Source organism: Taudactylus pleione, unplaced genomic scaffold, assembly GCF_031769625.1.
Source record: "Taudactylus pleione unplaced genomic scaffold, aTauple2 ptg000121l, whole genome shotgun sequence".
Classification (NCBI taxonomy): domain Eukaryota; kingdom Metazoa; phylum Chordata; class Amphibia; order Anura; family Myobatrachidae; genus Taudactylus; species Taudactylus pleione.
The window spans coordinates 14644827-14667500 of NW_028284523.1; the positions used below are offsets into that span (position 1 = coordinate 14644827).

The 22674-nt window shown below is 41.1% G+C and overlaps 1 protein-coding gene across 3 annotated transcripts in view; it reads left to right on the top strand.

The window, feature by feature from the left end:
- CCSER2 (coiled-coil serine rich protein 2) overlaps positions 1 to 22674 on the top strand; it is a 172117-nt gene that overhangs the window by 42261 nt on the left and 107182 nt on the right. For all 3 annotated transcript variants that reach the window (XM_088472236.1, XM_088472237.1, XM_088472238.1), the window contains exon 2: positions 17446 to 18841. In XM_088472236.1, coding sequence (XP_088328362.1) covers positions 17485 to 18841 — 1357 coding nt within the window. In that variant the 5' untranslated portion in view covers positions 17446 to 17484. The remainder of the gene's footprint in view (positions 1 to 17445; positions 18842 to 22674) is intronic.

The window sequence follows — 22674 nt, forward strand, 5'->3', positions numbered from 1 at the left end:
GACCCCCTTTCTTGTTTTTTTATGGGAACAGGGCAGTGCTCCGCACTCGGCCCGAGTTTCTTCCCAAAGTTGTTTCCCAGTTTCATATTAACGAGGAAATAGTTGTTCCGGCCTTTAACTCACCGGGTCTTTCCGTGGGTGAGGCCTCTTTGGATGTTGTGCGGGCCTTAAGGACTTATGTTGACCGCACTTCTTCGTTTAGGAAGTCGGACGCTTTGTTTGTCCTCTTTGGCTTCCGTAAAAAGGGTTGGCCTGCTTCAAAGCAAACTTTGGCAGCCTGGATCTGTATGGCTATTTCTGAAGCTTATCTTCATGAAGGCCTACCGGTCCCTCCTTCTCTGAAGGCTCATTCCACTAGGTCTGTGGGTCCTTCGTGGGCAGCTCGACGTGGTGCCTCGGCAGTTCAGATCTGCAAGGCTGCTACGTGGTCTTCTGTCCATACCTTCGTGAGGTATTACAGGTTTGACACCTTCGCCTCTCAGGATGCTTCCTTCGGGCGGCGGATTCTCCTTTCTGCACAGGAGCGTCCCCACCCTTAAAGGATACTGCTTTGGGACATCCCCAAGGTATCCTGTGGATACCCTATGGACCCTGAAGTAGAAAATATGAGATATGGTAAGAACTTACCCTTGTTATCTCTATTTCTACGAAGTCCATAGGGTTCCACAGGACTCCCGCCCTGTCGCACCTGTGCTGCAGATGGGCTTTGCTCTGGTCACCGGTTTTCCGTCTCCCTCTGGTGAGAATGTGATTCTTGTATGTGTCCAGATCTTTGTTCTCTCTCTTCCTTCTCCTCCTCCGGCCTATGGCTTGGTAACTAACTGAGGTGCCTTGGCCCGGGGGCGGGGTATAGGAGGGGGACCTAGTGCATCCTGGGAGGCTGAAAGCTTAACTCTTTGGTGCCCTGCGACTGACGTCACACCTATACCCAAGGTATCCTGTGGAACCCTATGGACTTCGTAGAAATAGAGATAACAAGGGTAAGTTCTTACCATATCTCATATTTTTGTAACCCTTGAGGGACAGGGTGCTCATTACCCTTCCTCACATTAGTCACCTCGTCCCTATTCCTATCCCTTCATACCCAATTCCCCCATGTCTTGCTTCCTTTTCTTTGTGCGGGCTGAGGGCCAGTGTATGCACATTATCCTTAATTCTGTAATTTGCCTGATGCCTGTGACCCTTGCCACCCTGAATGTAAGAGTGTCAAATCCTTTAGAAAAAGATCCCTAATAGTTCACACAGTCCCTACTGTTAAAGCTGACAGTGTTTCTCCAGGAATCTAATTTCAAACATTTAAACCAACTTTAATTAATCTAGTGTTCATTTTAGCGTCCTGCACATAATCGGTGAGGAGGGCATATTTTAATTTTGAAGGGCAACGTTTTATAAGTGACGTATCCTACAGCTACAGTAGACCTAGTGTTACATCATGTCTAAAATGTTGCCCTTCAAAATTAAAATATGTCCTCTGCACTGATTATGTGCAGGGCACTAGAATACACTCTATTAATCTATAAACAATTTCCAATGGTGTTCTGTTCTTTTGGCACATCAAATCACAACTGAGCAGCCATAATAATACACAATAAATTACTTTACATACATCTGTTTCTACCTGCATGGACACAGATGTTTGCTTTGTCATTCTGACAGTCAAAATGGGACATATGGACATATAGTAAAATGAAGTGCCACCAGCTCTGTTTTACTAATATTTTGATTTGTGGAACAAGATCCACAAAGGTAACCTTCTGATAGGCCATGACTTTAACACCATTTTGGTCAAGTCTCTAATAATAATATTATTTTTATAGCGCTTTTCTCCTAAAGGACTCAAAGTGCTTTACAAATGCCTTTACAGTACAAAATACAAAACAAGCTTAATAAAGGACATTAGTGAAATGCTGGAGTGAATAGGTGAGTTTTGAGTGTATTTTTGAAGGATTCTAGAGTGGAGGCCTCTCGAACTGTGCGGAGAAGCGAGTTCCATAGAGTTGGAGCCACAAAGCTGAAAGCTCGACTCCCAGATGAATTCCGGGAGATTCTAGGTACTGTTAATAGTCCTTCATCAACGGATCACAGTAATCGAGTGGGACAGTAAGGAATCGGAAGCTGCTTCAGGTATCTTGGGCCATGGTTATGTAAGCCAATCTTGAAAACAATTTGCCATCTGCATTTAGTGACTGGTTGGTCAATAGCCTGGCTGCTGCATTTTTAACATCTGCAAGCGGTGCAATTCTTTTGCTGGGAGATCAAGGTAGACTGCATTGCAGTAGTCTAGGCGTGATGATATAAATGCATGTATGAGGGAATTAAGTGCTTGATTCTGGCTATGTTCCTCAGATGAAAGAATGAGGATTTGATTGTGGCTGATACCTGATGTTAAGTGTCAAGCCACTATCCAGAGCAACACCAAGATTCCGCACATGTTCAGTATTTTGTAATTCTGAACCCACAAGCGCAAGTCCTTTTGGTTGGCTATGCTGTAACCTTGTCCTGTGACCTATCATAAGGACCTCTGCTTTATCAGGTTTCAGTCACAGCCAACTGGCACTCCTCCACTCCTGAAGCCGAGCTAGGCAGCCATTTAGGGTTGTTATTGGGTCTTTTGTGCCTGGAGCAAAGGACAGTTACAATTGTGTATCATCTGCATAGCATTGGTAGACCAGGCCATGACGTCTGATTATTTCACCCAGTGGTAGCATGTATACTGCAAAAAGCATGGGAGATAGTATAGAACCCTGTGGGACACCGCATGGAAGTGGCATTGGTGATGAAGAGTTTACTCTGGTCAGAAATGATTTGAACCAGCTAAGGACTGTGCCATCCAGTCTACCGAAATTTTTCAGGCTCTCAATTAGAATCCCGTGGTCCACGGTATCAAATGCTGCAGAGAGATCCAGAAGGATTAAGTTTGAACAATCTCCTCTGTCTCTTGCCATCAGAAGATCATTAAGCTCACATTCCAGCGCTGTTTCAGTGCTATGTCTTCTCCTGAATCTTGACTGGAATGGATCATAAATATCATAGGTAGACAGGCGGGTTTCCAGTTGCATTGCCACCACTTTCTCAATAGCCTTTCCTAGAAAAGGAAGGTCTGATCCTTGTCTATAGTTGGTCATGTAATCGGGGTCTAAATTAGGTTTTTTAAGATGTGGTCTAACAATTGCTTCCTTCAGTGGTTCTGGAAAAATGCTTGTTTGCAAAGAGCATTGAACTATTTTTGCAATTTATAGGGCCAATCGTGTCCATACACCCTATGAGAAGCTTGGTTGAGGCAGGGTCCAGATCACAGGTGGTGGTCGCAACATTCTGATAATTTTAGCAATGTCTATTGCATCCATTATGTCAAAGCTGTTCCATGAAGACAGATGGCTTACCTTGGTAGTTTGGCACTCCTTTGATGGCACTGTGGAGATTCCAGCCCAGATGGAGGATACTTTATCTGCAAAGCATTTTGCAAACTCATCTTGATGGGGAGAGGGTTTCATCAAGCTGCAGGCATGCTGGTTTGCAAAGCATCTCCACTGTACGGAAAAGCTGAGCTGGCCTATTGTTTGCTGCCTTGATCTCATTTGAAAGGAACTCTGTTTTCTTACGGGTGATGATTGATTGATATTCTCCAATATGTTTGATTAGTGTTAACTTATCCTCTAACTCTTATCGTCTTCCTCCATCGTCTTTCAAGTCTACGACCCCTTTTCTTGAGTTCACTAACACTATTGTCAAACCAAGGGACTTCACAGTGTGGTATGCGGGACCACATACACACATGGGCGATAATATCCATTGGAGCTGTCACATCCCTGTTATAGTAATGGATTGGGAAATAAGGATCTTCACAGGCCCCAATTACGGCAGAAAGATCCAGGTTTGCTGCAACTGCCTGGGGGGGGGGGGTCATTCCTCTGCTTGGATGTTACCTTGTCAACTTCATGGGTAAAGTTCTATTTTAAGGGGTTGCGACTGAGAAGCGAATTGTGTGGTGATCTGACCACGTGACTGGGTTTATATTTAGGTCAGAGACTTCTAATCCAATCTGGAAGACAAGATCAAGAGTGTGACCACTTGTATGTATAGCAGAAGGAATGACTTCTGTGAGGCTCAGAGCATTCATTGTGCACAGGAGTTCTTGGCCAATGTGTGAGAGCTCATCATTAACCCATGCACAAGGATCAGCCATCTTTGATGCTCCAGAACTAGTCCAGCAACAATATCTGCAAAATCTTGTAGAAATATCTTTCCATCTCCATGGGGGCGGTAAATGAGAAGTACTCTGAATCCTAATTCTGTTGAACTCCGAGCAGCAATGCATTCAAATGAGTGAGTCATTTCCATTGGTTGGACCCTAAGTTTAAGTGCTTTTTTTTAAAGCAGATGGCCACTCCCCTCTCCCTTGCAGTTAAGTCTTGGGTTGTGAATGACAGAGTAATTTGTTGGAACTGCAGCTTCCAAGATAGGTGCTGCATGTGCGTCTAGCCAGGTCTCTGTAATACAGGCAAGATCTGAAGATTAAATAAGGTCAGCAATTGTAGCAGTCTTTTTTTTAATTATAGATCTGGCATTATAAAGGACAGACCTGATTGGGCATACCAGAGGGCCTGTAGTTTTCTTTATATTGAGTGTAGTGGCTCTGGGGATGTCAGTCACAGAGCGAGAGTTTACAGATCTTTTCTTCCAAGCACAGTGATGATTGTTAGGTTCCATTTCTATTTGTCTCTTATATGAAACTGGTGAGCCTGAAGGCAAGGAACTTAGGCCCTCATTCAGAGCCGCTCGTTAGCGGCAGTACGCTCGTTCCAAGCGATGTTTGCACATCTGCGCATGCGTACGGTTTTTAGTACGCATGCGCGAACCAGTCAGTGCGGCCGAAAATCGTTTGTACGCTATATAGCGAGTGCCTGCTATTTTGAGTGACAGAATGAGGCGTATGTGGGTGGTAACAGGGGAAGGTGCTTGAAAACGGGGGAGTTGAATTCGAACGCAGGCGTGCTTAAAGGTCAAAACGGGCGTTTTAAGGGTGTGCATAATTAATCCAGCAGCGTTATTGACCACGTCACTTGGTTTTTTTAAACTCAGAACTGCTCGCAAAATAGCGGTTGAAAAAACCAACCACAAGAATAGCGAGCAGTTCATACGCTGTACGATGTACTCGATTAATCAAATAAATAGCGGACATGACGTATGGTGCGAGCGGCCAGGGGGCGTTTTTATCAAATAAACGAGCGTATGTTTTGCTTGCTCGTTCAGACTTAGAGGTGTGAACAGACTGCAATTTGCGAACGGATCATTTGAATAGCCACCCCTTGTTTTTGAACGAACGACCGCAAATAGCGAACGGCTCTGAATGAGGGCCTTAGTTGGTTATAGCGGATAAGAGATTTTCGGCCTCTCTTCCCACGACAAGTCCAGTGACTCCCCCCCACAGCACCTCTCTTGCAGCCACTAGAGCTTTAAAAAAAACATATATAGATATCTGGCCTTTTTGATACCTGCCATTTACTTAATCCCACATCCCGAGACTATACATACTACATGGGTCAGAATTTACATGTCTTTCGGTAGCCTCCTCAATTATAAAAATATTGTTCTCTCGAGTTCAATATTTGGTGGAGATTAAACGAGACCCTGTTCAAGGTTCCTATTAAGGTGGCTATAACTGATTATTTGTCAACAACATTCTGAACTCTTCCTGCACTCCTTTAGTATTGAAAGCACACGTCTGTTATTAGAGGTCATATAATTAGTTATGCCTCATGCCGTAATGGAGATAAAAAATGGCAAAGTCAGACCTTGGATTCTTATCATAAGGGCCACCTTACTAAACAGTTATATAGACAGCTACTTGCGGTTAAAAGTGAACTCTATAATATACTTTCTGAAAAGGCTGAGAAATCACTGCCTTAGCTGACACTTTTATGAAAAAAGCAACAAGATGACACTCTGCTGACAAACAGACCTAAGGCTCGAAAAGTTTTGCGTTCTATACCTGCGATTCGGAAGTCTATAGGTACTCTGCAATACCATCCTTCTAAAATCAACAATATCTTCTAACTTACTATCATAAGCTGTCTAATATTTGCAAAGGTTTTCCCACTGCTACCAACTTATGTCCCAAAACAAAAGTATTTCTCTTTTCTTCCCACATATCGATCGTGCTATGTCAGCTCAGTTAATCCTTCCCATCACAGATGAGGAAATCTGTGAAGTTATCAAGGGCCTGATTCAGTAAGGATCGCTATTGCAAATGCAATAGCGATTACGAACGCAGCGCAACTGCAAAAGTATGCTAATCCATTGCGATCGCGATGCTGTCGCAGCATAACACAAAGATGCTGACTTTAGCTTAAGCACATCTGTAATGTTTAGCAACACTGCAAAACCATTGGTACAATAGAGTACCATCGCAGCCTCACGCACACTTGCACAAGCTCTGACCTTACTCCAGAAATTGTTAATTCAGTGCATGCTATGAGACCTCAGACTGTATACGACATTGCAGTGGATAATTTATGCACGCCCCTGCAACGGCATTGAAACGCACTTCCACGCCTGCGTTTCGCCAACCACCCCCTCGTTACCATTCACAAACGGCACTTCATGTCAATCATTTTGCTAAGGGTCTGCGTAGTTACTGCTATCACAGTCCTAATCGCAGTGGCTGGTTTGCCCACGCGCACTGCGATACATGCTCAGTACGCAACAATCAGCCGATTGCTTGCGTATTAGCAACTGCGATCCTTGCTGAATCACTCCCCAAGTCACAAAAACAAAGAGGGAGATAAACAGCCCTGTGTAACACCTGAAACCTTACTGGATAATGAAAAAATTAGATAAATGATTAAATGAATCGGCTATGTCAAATGACAAATTTTAATCTATATAATTGCTAAAAAAGAATAATAGTAAAAAATTCAGTATACAGCAGACATCATTGGCCAATGAACACACACATGAAAATGTACAATGGCTACTTTTTTATGCAGTTGTATTTTATAGTACAATCAATATTACAATGATGAACACTGTAGCAAAAAATCGTTACTTTGTTTGAGTCACCACAGTACTGTATATCAGCTAACAATTGAGTGCTGATTATTTGGGACACTGATATTTATCATCCCATATGTTTGAGAATTATTTTCATAGTGCTTCCTGCAATATATATTGTGGGTATCAATCAAAATACACAAAGTTCCGTAAACAAAACTCGTTTTCAAGCGTTTTGAACAAACTTGTATAGTCTGTACTGATCCTTAAGCTGAATCCTATTTAAAGATTAGTTGTAGTTCCCCACAATAAATAGCATGTAGGAAAACAATGCCTCACTGTTAAATATGAACTTGATTTTTAATCCTTTGGTTCCGATGTCCCATATGAATATCATTTCTAGTCACTCGCCAGCAACATCCAGGTTCCATCAGCCTTTTGGCAGGGACCTCTCGCTCACGCTAAGTCCCGGCTCGTGACTCCCATGATGTGTGACTCAAATGAGTCTGTCTGGGTATTACTTGTGATGTCCTGCTGTGGTAAGCGCTCTCCATGCTGCATCCCGGCTCGTAGCTCCTTGCAATGCACAGCCCGAACACGTGAGCCCGGGTAAAGCCGGTAGTGTCCTGCAGCGTTATGCTGGTGAGATGAGATGTCTCCGTGGGAGACTGATTCCTTCAGTGTGTCCAACGGCACTTGCAAGGATGCCCTCTCTCACACCTCATATTTGCTCTAGTCATTGAATCACTCGCCTGGGGTATCCGCACTAACCCAGATATTTTGGGTGTTATGTAGACTCTTCTCAGTATAAGTTATCTCTCTTCATCCTTACTAGACTCCTTACATCCCTGGTTTACATATTTACTGAACTGTTCACATTTGGGGATATATTAGTATATAAGGTCACCAATACTAAGTTTGAAGTTTTGCCTCTCCATCTTCCGACACCCTAAGAAAAACTCTTAAAATTGAACTTTGATTTCTAGTGGTGCTCTCCTTGAAATATGTAGGAGTCACTTTGGCCAATTCTTACGACTAACTGTATAAAGCCATTATCAAAAAAACATTATTATTATTCTGGGACATTATCAGAAAAACAGTTTTCAAATGCTCCATTAATGTTTCGATTAAAGAAAAGTATTGCAAGATGTACATACCAGCATGACTACACAGACTGTACCCCTATACTTCCAATAAGTGTTAAAGACAATGCGATCACATAGACACCTTCATCCACATGGACATACCCAAAAACTATCTACCCTTTGATCGACCATTAACCTCTATTACTTTTTAACCTATTGTACCCACTGTATTGTCACCGGTTAACTTACTCCTATGCTCCCCACTGCATCAACTTTGTAAACAGACCAACAAATTGATTCTACATGTCTCTTGTAGAAACAACTTGCTATACCAACATATGAGGAGATAGTGAACCGCATTTTGTTAATTTCCAAAATGGAATACATCAACCGCCTCCAAAAGAACACTTAAGAGAAATACTACACCATTTGAGTAACTTGGTATTCAAAACATAGTCACCCCTCCGGGCACCGTGTAGTCAGATGGTTCATGTATGGACTCTACCTATGTTGGTCCCCTGGCCCTCTCAACTCTTCGCCCACCTTTGTTGTACAATGGTTGAAAGTTTAATACATCTGAGATTTCAGCAGGAATGCAAAGCCCTTGCCGAGTTACAGTTCAAAGATGCTAACATGGTAGAGGAGAGGTGATGGTCTGAGAAGATGGATTATTTGAGAAATCAGAAACTAAACAAAATCAAGGTCAAGGCAGTTTTTCTCATGATGAGTTCAAGAGTCAGGTTACTAGGAAAGGGTGAGAGTAGGATAAAGTGAGTAGTATTGAGTCACAAGCAGAATGAGGATAATTAATTGAATGTTGGAAGTCCTTCAAAGAAGGATGTCAAGGGATAACAATTGAATTGGCCAATCAGAAATGTTCAATGCGTGGTAGATCACAGCAACAAGCAGACTGGGTTGAAAATCTGGGTAGTCTGTATTTCAACAAATGGAAGTGCGAGTGATGCAGCAGTTAGTAAACTCATAGGGGGAAATGTAATTGTTTGTGCCGGCAGGTATGACACCCTACTGAGCAATTCAGTTGTTGCTTCGTTTGGGAGTGATAACTACTGGTTCCATCAGCAGCAGAAATGTGCGATAAGTCCGTGGTTTTAGTGCCCAAACTGCTGTTTGGGTGCCCTAAACAGGACTTTGAATGGATTTAGCTGTTGTATGCTGCTAAACCCAGTCTAATTGGGCGCGACAAGCGCAGTCATTAATGGATGCCCAAAAACAATTGAATTACTACTTTGGGCGCCCATTCATTATTGTAGCTTATAACTGGCAATGATGTACATAAATAGTGGATGGGTAATAATTTTCATAGCCTGGAAGATGTATTAAGTAAGTCTCTTATATTCTGCCTCCACATTTATTTGCTTTATCTGGAAACCGTAGCTTCAGGAGAGGTGCATTTCTACTTCGTCACACTCTTTAGCACTTGCAGAACCAGGAATTCAAATGAGCTCGGACAGGTATTAAACTCTCCAAACACAGGTATTCTGATAGTATGTCATAGTGAAAAGGTGGGAAATAAAGAGTGTACTCCATGTGACGAGATAAGTGTGGAACTGAAATCTTAATGAGGCATATTAAAGTCCCTTTTATGTGAGATAGGCTTGTACTCTAGTTATACGATTATAGAATATAATTTTTATTCTGCAATTTGTATCTTTTGAAGGTTTTAAACACAAATAAGATAGTTGTTCTAAATGGTTTGTCATATCAGTAGGCCTTATACATTTGACCATTAATAATTTTGGGGTATCTGCAGTAAAATGTCCACTGCTATTAAATCATGTTATTACAAGTGCATTCATCTCTTTTATCAATTGATACTTCAGATATCAATATTGAAATTCAGACATGTATATTCCTTATGGCCAGTGTTGTTTAGCTGATACGTATTTCCATTGCAATGTGATGTGTGGCAAAATATATTCTGTATAATATCTTTGCTGCTTTGTGTTATTTTTAACTGATATTTTGTTGTTGGCGACTTTCAAGCAATGATTGTTCAACTGTCTAATGTCTCGTTACGGCAAAGCTGAGCTATTTGGATCCTATTCTTTCTACAGAGGACAGACTGTCAACATGTTCAATTTTATATTTGTGCCCTGTCCCCAAAATGTAGGCTAAATTTAAAATACACCTTCAAGCCTTGCTTCAGTAGCCTCATCCAATGTGTGGGTATTTGTTCCCTCCTTAGAGATGTATTTGTGTGTTCTATTCCATAAATTCATAACCCCTGCTTCATTAATATTTTACAATTTTGAAGCAAATGTTATAGGCTGACCTAAAATTTTAGTGTATCTGTATAAAGTGAGTGTGGCACACCCCAAGACTGGCTCGTGGCACCATTCCGGTAAGATCTAGCTTTCAAGTGTCTGGCAGAGGCAATAGATAATGAATAATAGACTCGGATTGTTTTTCTCACTAGATATTCTCTTCTAATTAGTGTTTCTTGTCTATTAATCCTAATCCAGCAAAAAGTGAAGCACTTTTGGGGGAGTATTTAATTGTTTGCAATGCCCGTAGATCCCGGCTAAAGTGACCAGGAGCTATTCATTTGTTTTCACTTATTGCGGATTTATGTTCTATTTTGCTTGCACCCTCCTCAGAGCCTTAACTGCAGCCTGCCCAGCTTTTGGGTGCCGTGACTGGCACTTTAGATGGGAGACATCTCTTTACGCAGCTACATCCCCAATAAGTGATGGTCATCCAAAAGCAATTGAAAACTCCCGTCACTTAAGACAGGAGCTGCGGCTACGATAAAACAATTGTATTCCCCCTTGGCACTCATAATTATCAAATGATGATGATTAACATTCTTGTTGCTTTGTCAAGTGCCACAGTGCTCTGCAGCACCATATTTTGAGTAAAGCAGAGCATAGTTTCAAACAATGACATTCTAGGTAAACATGGTGTTCTCCCCAGGACCAATTTCATGGGTGCTCTACCCAGCCTCTTTTACATGCCACACAGCTGTGTCTCAGCTTGCATTGCTGGACACAATTATATCTGTGTCCAGCCAGCAAGTGGGCAATATCTGCGAGAGTCTTCAAAAATTATATAATTCTCCAGCCAGATTACACTGCTCCCACCTGGCTGCTACTTAATGTCACCCAACTGGCAAAAGTTTCTGGGGAAAACACTAACAAAATGAATCCAAATTAAAAAGGGTAGGGCCTTGCTCATGGAAAAGTTTACAATTCGTGCAAAAAGGGCACAGCTCAGTATTGCTGTGGCATTTAGGACACAAGTGAGGACAGATGGTTGGTGAAGTCTCATACAGGAGGAAGTTGCCGTAGACGAGGCATGCGCTCATGAGCTAATGGATAAGAGTTTTGGTTGTGTCGGGTAAGAAAAGGGCATATTCCAGTAATCTTTTGAAGGTGAAGATGACAAAACTTACATTTGAGGCATAAAGAAAAAGGCAGAGACAAGATACTAAGGAAATTGGAATGATGATCAGGCAGATTTAAGGGGAGTTGCTTCTGAGTGGAGGGAAAAAAAAAAAAGCTCTGTTTGGACAAGTTAAACTTTGACATCCATGTAGAAATAGGAGAAAGGGAGATGGTCACACGTGATAATAGAGGAGAGAGGGGCCATTAGATGAGATATAGGTATGTGTATCATTCCCCTAAACCTTCCGGGTACTAACGTCCAGTCCTATGTGTTTGTCTAATGCAACTAGCCTACTTTCCTGCAAACAGGCATGCTCCTCTTTCTCAGTTTTGCTGTAGGCCACCGACTAACACTAAGAAAAACTGAATGGAGGAGGGAGGGGCTGGGGCTTGGGTCCAAGGGAGCTGGCTGGAGCCAGTTGCATGACCAGCTGTATACAGCCCATGGGCCGTATTTTGCTCACCCCTGATATACATGTTTAAGAAAATGTTTGCTTTTTGAAAACTAGAGGAAAACACTGGAAATATAAGTAACTGCTTAGGCTATAATAAATGTCATTTATGAAACTCAACATTTAAATTAAAATTACAATTTATTTGAAAGCCTTAATACAGTTAACCTGTATTAAGATCAGTTTTATACCTCCTTACTTTGGTTCTAGTACTACCAATACTGTGGTTGATGCTGTGGCTTTAGTTACAACATGGCATTTCTCTTGCATATAGTAATCACTTACTTCTCAATAGACTGTCACTTTGTACCAGAAAATTTTTATTTAAAAAAATATATATATGTATTATATAAACAAAAAGTGGTATATGGCGCTAGTCCTTTAAAATGTCACTTATAGTCTTTAGATTAAGTGAAGCACTCCCCAGATCTTCAGGGTGGCAGCTACTTCTCCCAAATACTGTGGTTCCAACAGGTAAATCCTAAAAAACAAAAAGTGGAAAAGGAGCGCCTCCTAGTGCAATCTCGTACAGAACATGATACCCTTCACCAATATTGTTCACCTATGTGGTGGAGGTGTACCTTAAACAGTGGAATTAACCACAATTTGAGCAGCATAAAAGAATCACTGGCCGTTCAACACTTTAACTTCTTACGCAAAGCTGGATTACTCAAATCATATATGCACCAGTCGTAGCAGTTTATGCTATAAAAGTATAAGAGAAGAGAAAAGGACCATAGTGTAGTATATTAACACAAAAGAATTTAATGCACACACAGGACAGAGTAAAAATGCCCGTACATTATAAAATAATTCATCAAGCTTATCTGTAAATGTCGATAGTCGCATCACAGGAGCCCCGGGCAGAAGGTAACAACAGTCACCAATAAACCAACGCGTTTCGTCCAATTAGAGTTTACAGGACTTCATCAGGAGGATAAAAAATGATCATAACAGAGACCTATACATACCCTAACCATCCCTTAATTAGTGGGCTGAATACCGCCATTCTACAATCAGGATTGCGTTCCAATGACCCGGAAGCAAACCGGAAGTGTGTTCCAATGTCCCGGATATCGATTCCCAGAGGTCCGTTTCTGGACTCAAACATTTCACATGGCCCCTACTGTAAGCGGATCGCCCACTAGGAGCTCACCGGCGTGCTGGATAAGATGATTAGGTCACAGTGCCCTCAGCTCCAGCAGCCGCGTGTGTCTCCGGCGGGCTCTGTTTGTTTGGCGGCGGCCATTTTGTTGTGGATCACCATCTAGTAACCATTGTAGTGGTGACTATCGCCATTATGCCATAGTCTAAATGCTAGTAGAATAATAGGAATGATAAGGACGATGCGAAATCAAGGTGACCAAGCATCTAACCACTTATAAACTCTTACTTTGTAGAGACTTCTAAGTATATATAGGTGGGCACATATAAATAATGACATCTATAAAAATGATCACAATAACAAACCCTCTTGGGATCATAGGACTGTCACTAGTTAGCGATTGATCAGTACAAGAAACTAATAAACATAACTGTCATTTACATATATGGAAAATAAAAATAAATATAGACATCTAAAAATAGACTAAAAAAAAGAAATGAATACAAAATATTTTAAAAACTGTAAAATCATGAGAGGGAGGATGAAAGCATAAAACCGTAGATGCAGCATAAATTCTGATAAATTCTAAAATCCCTAAAAACCACACCAGTATCCTAATCTAAAAATGGTGCGATTTCATAATTGTCATTCAAACCATTGGGGACCATTGTGTTAAGGGAATATATCAAAAACATCTCATGTCTAGATAATTTATTATCTAAATTGCCTCCTCGTTCCCCAATGATTACGTGTTCTATGGCCTTTAAATTTAAAACAATTCAATTCAGAGTTGTGGAACTGTTTAAAATGCCTGGGGACATTATGGTTATCTAATTTATTCTTAATACTACGCACATGTTCCTGAATTCGCATTTTTAAAGGTCGTTTCATTTTGCCAACATACTTCAGTCCGCAAGGACATTCTAACATATAAATCACCCATGTTGTTATACAGTACAATGACATAGTTATGTTTATTTATTAGTTTCTTGTACTGATCAATTGCCAACTAGTGACAGTCCTATGATCCCAAGAGGGTTTTTTATTGTGATCATTTTTATAGATGTCATTGTTTATATGTGCCCACCTATATATACTTAGAGTTTATAAGTGGTTAGGTGCTTGGTCACCTTGATTTCGCATCGTCCTTATCATTCCTATTATTCTACTAGCATTTAGACTATGGCATAATGGCGATAGTCACCACTAGAGTGGTTACTAGAGGGTGATCCACAACAAAATGGCCACCGCCACAAACAAACAGAGCCCGCCGGAGACACACACGGCTGCTGGAGCTGAGGGCACTGTGACCTAATCATCTTATCCAGCACGCCGGTGAGCTCCTAGCGGGCGATCCACTTACAGTAGGGGCCATGTGAAATGTTTAAGTGAGTCCAGAAACAGACCTCTGGGAATCGATATCCGGGACATTGGAACGCACTTCCGGTTTGCTTCCGGGTCATTGGAACGCAATCCTGATTGTAGAATGGCGGTACTCACGCCCACTAATTAAGGGATGGTTAGGGTATATATAGGTCTCTGTTATGATCATTTTTTTTCCTCCTGATGAAGTCCTGTAAACTCTAATTGGACGAAACGCGTTGAGGTTTATTGGTGACTGTTGTTACCTTCTGCCCGGGGCTCCTGTGATGTGACCATCGACATTTACAGATAAGCTTGATGAATTATTTTATAATGTACGGGCATTTTTATTCTGTCCTGTGTGTGCATTTAATTATTTTGTGTTAATATACTACACTATTGTCCTTTTCTCTTCTCTTATACTTTTATTGCATAAACTGCTACGACTGGTGCATATATGATTTCACGCTTTGAGTAAGAAGGCAAAGTGTTGAACGGCCAGTGATTCTCTTATGCTGATCAAATTGTGGTTAATTCCACTGTTTAAGGTACACCTCCACCACATAGGTGAACAATATTGGTGAAGGGTATCATGGTCTGTACGAGATTGCACTAGGAGGCGCTACTTTTCCACTTTGTTTTTTTTATATATACAGTCAGGTGCATAAATATTGGGTCATTGACAGAATTTTCATATTTTGGCCTCTATTCACCACCACAATGGCTTTGAAATGAAACAAACAAGATGTGCTTTAACTGCAGACTTTCAGATTTAATTTGAGGGTAATTACATCCAAATCAAGTGAACGGTGTAGGAATTACAACGGTTTCTATATGTACCTCCCACTTTTTAAGGGGCCAAAAGTAATGGGACTATCAACTCAAAGGCTATTTCATGGACAGGTGTGGGCTATTCCCTCGTTATTTCATTATCAATTAAGTAAGTAAAAGGTCTGGAGTTGATTCTAGGTGTGACATTTGCATTTGGAATCAGTTGCTGTCGACTCTCAATATGAGATCCAAAGAGCTGTCACTATCAGTGAAGCAAGCCATCATTAGGCTGAAAAATCAAAACAAACCCAGAGATAGCGAAAACATTAGGTGTGGCCAAATCAACTCTTTGGAACATTCTTAAAAAGAAAGAACGCACCGAAGAGCTCCGCAACACCAAAAGACCCGGAAGACCACGGAAAACAACTGTGGTGGATGACAGAAGAATTATTTCCCTGTGAAGAAAATCCCCTTCACAACAGTTGGCCAAATCAAGAACACTCTCCAGGAGGTAGGTGTATATGTGTCAAAGTCAACAATCAAGAGAAGACTTCACAAGAGTGAATATAGAGGGTTCACCATAAGACGTAAACCTTTGATGAGCCACAAAAACAGGAAGACCAGATTAGAGTTTGCCAAACAACATCTACAAAAGCCATTACAGTTCTGGAGCAACATCCTATGGACAGGTGAGACACAGATTAACTTGTACCAGAGTGATGGGAAGAGAAGAGAAGGAAAGGAACTGCTCATGATCCAAAACATACCACCTTATCATGGTGGTGCATGGTGGTGCATGGTGGTGGTAGTGTCATGGCGTAGGCATGTATGGCTGCCAATGGAACTGGTTCCCTTGTATTTATTGATGATGTGACTGCTGGCAAAAGCAGCAGAATGAATTCTGAAGTGTTTCGGGCAATATTATATGCTAATATTTAGTCAAATGCTTCAGAACTCATTGGACGGCGCTTCACAGTGCAGATAGACAATGATCCGAAGCATACTGCAAAAGCAACCAAAGAGTTTTTTTAGGCTAAAAAGTGGAATGTTATGCAATGGCCAAGTTAATCCCCTGACCTGAATCTGATTGAGCATGCATTTCACTTGATGAAGACAAAACTGAAGGGAAAATGCCCCAAGAACAAGCAGGAACTGAAGACATTTGCAGTAGAGGCCTGGCAGAGCATCACCAGAGATGAAACCCAGCGTTTGGTGATGTCTATGCGTTCCAGACTTCAGGCTGTAATTGCCTGCAAAGGATTTGCAACAAAGTATTAAAAAGTGAAAGTTAGATTTAGGATTGTTTAGTTTGTCCCATTACTTTTGGCCCCTTAAAAAGTGGGAGGCACATATAGAAACCGTTGTAATTAATACACTGGTCACCTGATTTGGATGTAATTACCCTCAAATTAAATCTGAAAGTCTGCAGTTAAAGCACATCTTGTTTGTTTCATTTCAAAGCCATTGTGGTTGTGAATAGAGTCCAAAATATGAAAATTCTGTCAATGTGCCAATATTTATGCACCTGACTAATATATAATGCTTTCAAAAATTGGAGTGCTAATAGTTTATTTCTATCAATTAACAAAATGCAAAGTTGATAAGTTCATGAACAGGAGAGAAATCTGAATCAAATCAATATTTGGTGTGACCACCATTTGCCTTCAAAACAGCATCAATTCTTCTAGGTGCACTTACACACAGTTTTTGAAGGATCTCGGCAGGAAGGTTGTTCCAAACATCTTGGAGAACTAACCACAGATCTTCTGTGGATCTAGGCTTGCTCAAATCCTTCTGTCTCTTTATGTAATCCCAGATAAACTTGATGGTGGCTCTGTGGGAGCCATATCATCACTTCAAGGACTCCTTGTTCTTCTTTACGCCGATGACATTGACTGTATGTTTGGGTTTGTAGTCCTGCTGCAGAACAAATTTGTAGCCAATCAGATGCCTCACTGATGGTATTTCATGATGGATAAGTACCTGCCTGTATTACCATTGAGAACACCATTAATCCTGACCAAATACCCAACTCCATTTGCTGAAATGCAGCCCCAAACTTGCAAGGATCCTCCACCATGCTTCACTGTTGCCTTCAGACACATGTATTTGAAATACATATAATGTATTATTGTTTGCTATATGATTGTTACCGGTGATTGGGGGGAGGGGTAATTGATTACCTGGGTATATATATATATTTTTTTATTTTTTTTTCAAAACAAATTGTTGATACTTTATTTCATGCTACTTTGTTTTTGTTTCTTTAACAGATCTCAACAGCTTCAAAATACCAATGCACCTGCTTTCTCATGGAAGAAAAAATACAGGTTCGAGCCTCTCTAGGTTCCAAATTACCAAAATTTGGAGGAGCCAAGCCATTAGGAAGCTTTTTGCAGCAATCACCAAATGGCACACATTCTGGTTTATTGGCTAAAGCCAACTTTAGTGGGAAGAAACACAGCGACCAAGAAGGAACATCTGCATTTTCTTTGAACTGGAGAAAACTGAAATGTCAAAACAATGACCACGTTTCCAGAGAACCTTCTCATTCTTCCACTGCAAAAATAATTTTACAGTCCCAGGTGGCAGTGGAAAAAGATTCACCCAGATTTGGCATAATAACAAAAACTGGGAAGCAAAGCAACATATTGGTGTCACATAAAGAGGACCTCAATGAGAACTTATTATCTAGTTCAAATAATTTTACTAAAGGTACACAATTTGGCAGGACTTCCTATTCTGGGCTTAATAGTTGTAAAACTCAGGTTAATGGATTTTACACAAACAAGCCCCCTACAGGTTTACATAGACCAAGAGCTAATTCTGCTACATGTAGAAACTTTTCAATTAAAGTTTTGCCAACTGACAACAAACCTTTTTCCAATGTTAGGAGATCACAGAGCTTTTCCCATTCTGTCCAAAATTCCTTGCTTCCACCTGCAACCATGACCAGGTCTCATTCTTTTAACAGAGAAGTAGATGTAACCAGACATTACCAATTACAGCATACACCTATACGGACAACTTTGAAACAAAACAATCTGCCAAGGACAGCAAAACTGTATGGTTTGCACAATGGTAATGATCCACATAAGTCTAGTTTTACAAGGACATACTCTTCAGGTTCATCTGCTGGATTACAGAAATCAGGTTTGTCAAATGGGCCTGCTGCATCTGTTCCATTGGGTTACAAAATGAGCCGTCCATCCTTAAACAAATCAAGCCAATCACAATGCCCTAGAGAGTTCATTAAACATAGTAACAAAGATTGTTCTGCTGCCCTAGTAATGGATAAAATTGAACCCCTGTCTAACGGAACACGTCAAATAACAAAAGAAGAAACAAAGGGATACCCGCAGAACCTGGATGTTGATAATTATTCTTCCTGTGATAACTTACAAAAACAAAACTACAAAGATAGTTATTGCAGTGAAGATGTTGATGAACTCTCTATATCTTCTTTGTCATCCTCTGATAAAAATGACTTCAGTGAAGATTTTAGTGATGACTTCATTGACTTGGAAGATTGGAATAATTCTACTGTTGTGGTAGAACCAGAGAAACATTTGCCAGAAAAGCCATCAGACTTTTCATCGGATGAACTAAATGACCAGAAACAATCAAATCTAAAAAACACAGATGACTGGATTGGTTTGAATATATCAGGTAAATGTTATTTGCCATAAGTAGTCATGTGTCCCTTAATGAGACAAGTGTATATGTATATATGTATGTGCGTGTGTGTGTATATGTGTATATGTTTGTGTGTGTGTGTATATATATATATATATATATATATATATATATACACACACACTGACAGTAGAAACAGGATGGCACTCCATAGACTGAAAGTATACTGGTTAAAAAAGTCCTTTAATGACGTTTCGGGGTTTCCCCCTTCCTCAGGGACAGGACTGCTGCCCCTGAGGAAGGGGGAAACCATGAAACGTCATTAAAGGACCGTTTTAACCAGTATACTTTCAGTCTATGGAGTGCCATCCTGTTTCTACTGTCTACATAGAGGTAGCGTCCTGCACCTCCAGAGAGGCACCCTAGCAAGTATTTCTTTTTATCCCCAGTTTGTGAGTGCCGGGTTTTCTGGTTTTTGTATGTGTGTGTGTATGTGTATGTATGTATGTATATGTATATGTATATATATAATTATAAAATCTCCATCAGACTGGCACTTTTAGTTAAAAATCACGACTTCCAAACTTGCCTGGGTGCCCGTGTAGACAGCCTCTCCCGAATCTACAACTCCAAAGCAGCGGTGGCACTCCCAGGACTTCATTCACAGAACTATCAGGTCAGTATTCCGACATTTCATTCTTTATTCAAGATTTTCCTCAGGGACCATCCCTGAGGAAAGTCTTGAATAAAGATTGAAGCGTCGGAATACTGACCTGATAGTTCTATGATTGAAGTCCTGGGAGTGCCACCGCTGCTTTGGAGTTTTATATATAAAATGTGTTTCCCCCTCTGTGTACTGCCCTCTTCCATATTTCTTCACCTCGCCTGTCTCTCTCGACCTATCAGTCCTGTCTCCCCTGTGTTCTTTTCCCACAGCCATTTATCTTTTCTTAATCTCTTGTCATTCTACTTGTTCTTCATTTCTCACTCACATGTGTCCTTTGTTCCTTCATTGTCTGGAGCGCTGGAGCTTGACTACAATGGAGTTGATGAGGGGACAGCTCTTTGACTAATGTTTCGATATCTTGCTGCCAGGAACAGACACTGGCTATAATTCAGCCACTGGCTACTGTCTGCACCAAAGGGGCCTCGTGGTGGTATGTTGCGAGTCATGAAGGCGAGGCTGTGGCGCACGTGGCCTCTTTCTGCATGCCGGCAAACACATCGCTGGCAGAGCTGCTCAGCCAGGCTTTTGGGCCAGACTGGCATATCATGCTATCTGCCCTTCTTGCATTTTGCCAGAAGTGCTAGATTACAAGTCCAGTCCTGCCTGCTACTATAGGCAGGCAGAAGACCCACACATTGCATATAGTCTAGACATAGACACCAAGGGCAGTATTCAATTAGCGGTGAAAACGTCCGTTTTTCGCCAGAAACAGGTGAAACCGCAATTGGCGAAAAAAAAACTGGAGAAAAGTTTTCTACATCCCAGACCAGGCAAAATCCCTATTTTTGGCAAAAAATGTGGGGATTTCTTTCAGAACCCTTTGGACTACCCCCCTAATGATAAATTACCCCCCCAAAAAAATTCATAAGTTGCACACTTTGGCGAAAAACGACCATGCCATTTTGTGTGAAAAAAAATAAAAACTTTTTTTTTCAGGAAATTACTGTTCCACGTAAATTGGGGGTACGTTAAAACGGGTGCAAGTATATTTTCATGTCGTAAAAAAACGCCTGCTGGGACCGCGTGCGATGTTTAAAACCCTTCACACATCCATACCGCCAACCGAAAAATCAGACCCAATACATTAAAACCATTTTCAACGTTTTTTTTGTTTTTTTTTACCCAAAATTTTCGCTGTCGTTTTTCGCCAAAGTGTGCAACTTTCCGAATTTTTTTTTGAGTCATTTATCATTAGGGGAGTGTCCAAAGGGTTCTGAAAGAAATCCCCACATTTTTAGCCAAAAATAGGGATTTAGCATTTTTTTTCGCCTGGTCTGTGATGGAGAAAACTTTTCTCCAGTTTTTTTCGCCAATTGCATTTTCGCCTTTTTTTAACGAAAATATCGCAATTTTTTTGGCAAAAAAACAGCCATTTTCGCCGCTAATTGAATACGGGCCCAAGGGGCAAATTCAGTTAGCCACAAGTTGTCTGAAAATTGCTTAACACAGGTTAAAAACTAGCGGTCATATTTCTTTGCTATCCAATTAGAAACCTGCATTAAGTTAACATGGTTCTCAATGGCAGTTTAGTTCTCCGCTCCAGACAATGTAGAAAGTAGGGTATCATTCTTATATATATTGGCTGATGTACCTGGTATCATTCACCTGGGTAGACCTTAGATAATGCTTTCTGGCCGTCCCTTCTGGGAAGGAGGCGTGGGGTTTGAATGGGCGGTGCAGGAGAGTGGCTGTGTCATACGCCCCCTCACCCACACTTTACAATGCCGATTTCCGGCATTGTAAAGCAGGGGGGCATGGCTACGATGACGCAATTTAGTGCGAATCACATAATCAAACCCCTTTGGATCACCCACTATGACAGGTAAGTGCGTTGGGGTAGCAGCCAAACCAAGGAGACTTGCGGGGTGCCGGCAGTGCCACCCAATATTCTGGAGTCCATCATCAATTGTAAGAGAGTTGGCAAGTATGCCTTAAATATTTACTATTTCCATCTCACCACTCCAATAACACATTAATTATTCACCTCATTAGTAATGCATCACTGCTATAGTAAGGCATTACCCTCCCTCACCTGTGTAGTAACAAATTTCTAACCTCTGTAGTAACACATTTCTCTCCACCGTGTTGTTACACATTTGACATTTTCCTCCCTCACCTGTGTAGAAATAAAATCCCTCCCTCACCCCTGTAGTAACACATTCTCCTCCCTCACCCCTGTGGTAACAGTTTCCTTTTCTTCACCCTGTAGTAACACATTTGACATTCCCCACCCTCACTTCTGTAGTAACACATTCCCTTCCCTCACTATTCAAATAGGGGAGCCACACTAACTGCCAGTGATGTTTGGCAGCACTTGGGATGACAGTTGGTGTTTGAATATTGAACTGTGCTACAGCCATGATGAGACAGTCAGTTCGGACATTGCTCAGGGGGAGGAAATGTTTTAGCCCTTTTCACCCCCCTAGGAGTCAAATTTAGAAAAATCCCATCTTAGTGAGCACCTGTGTCATGGATGGCATATACTCCCCAATATTTATGTTTCTAGGTCCATGGGTTTGGGCTGGACATTGATGAGTCAGTCAGTTACGACATTGTACAGTGGGGAGGAAACCTTTCAGCTCTATTCACCCACTGAGGAGTCAGATTTAAAAAAATCCACTTCTAAGTGGCTACCTACATCATGGAATGCATATACTTCACGATTTTCACGTTTCTAGGGTCAGGGGTTTGGGCGTTCATGAGTTAATGGGTCAGTCGGTGATTTTATATTTACTGTATATGCACACACTTTATAGTTATTTATATTATATCTCTAAAACTCAGCATGTGTTCAATTACATTCTTTTCATTCAGAATAAGTTAACACTGTATTAAACTAGTGTTCCCACTAGGCTGTTTTAGTGGGGCGCTGTGCTTTGTTCCGACTTTTTGATGCAAAATGCGCCCTGCCCTTATAGCAGTGCCCCACTAAAGCAGCCTGCTCGCCCCTCAGAGTTTCTTACAGCATAGGAGCACAGCAAGATTATGTAGAAATAGTGTAAACTCATTTAATATAATAAAGTGTATACACAGACTTTAACTGGATTATGATTTTGTGTTGGAACTGAGTGGCTTGTCTAGTGGAGTCTGCTTGAAAAACCCTATGCCCCTCTCTAAAAAGGGAAATATCATGTTATTG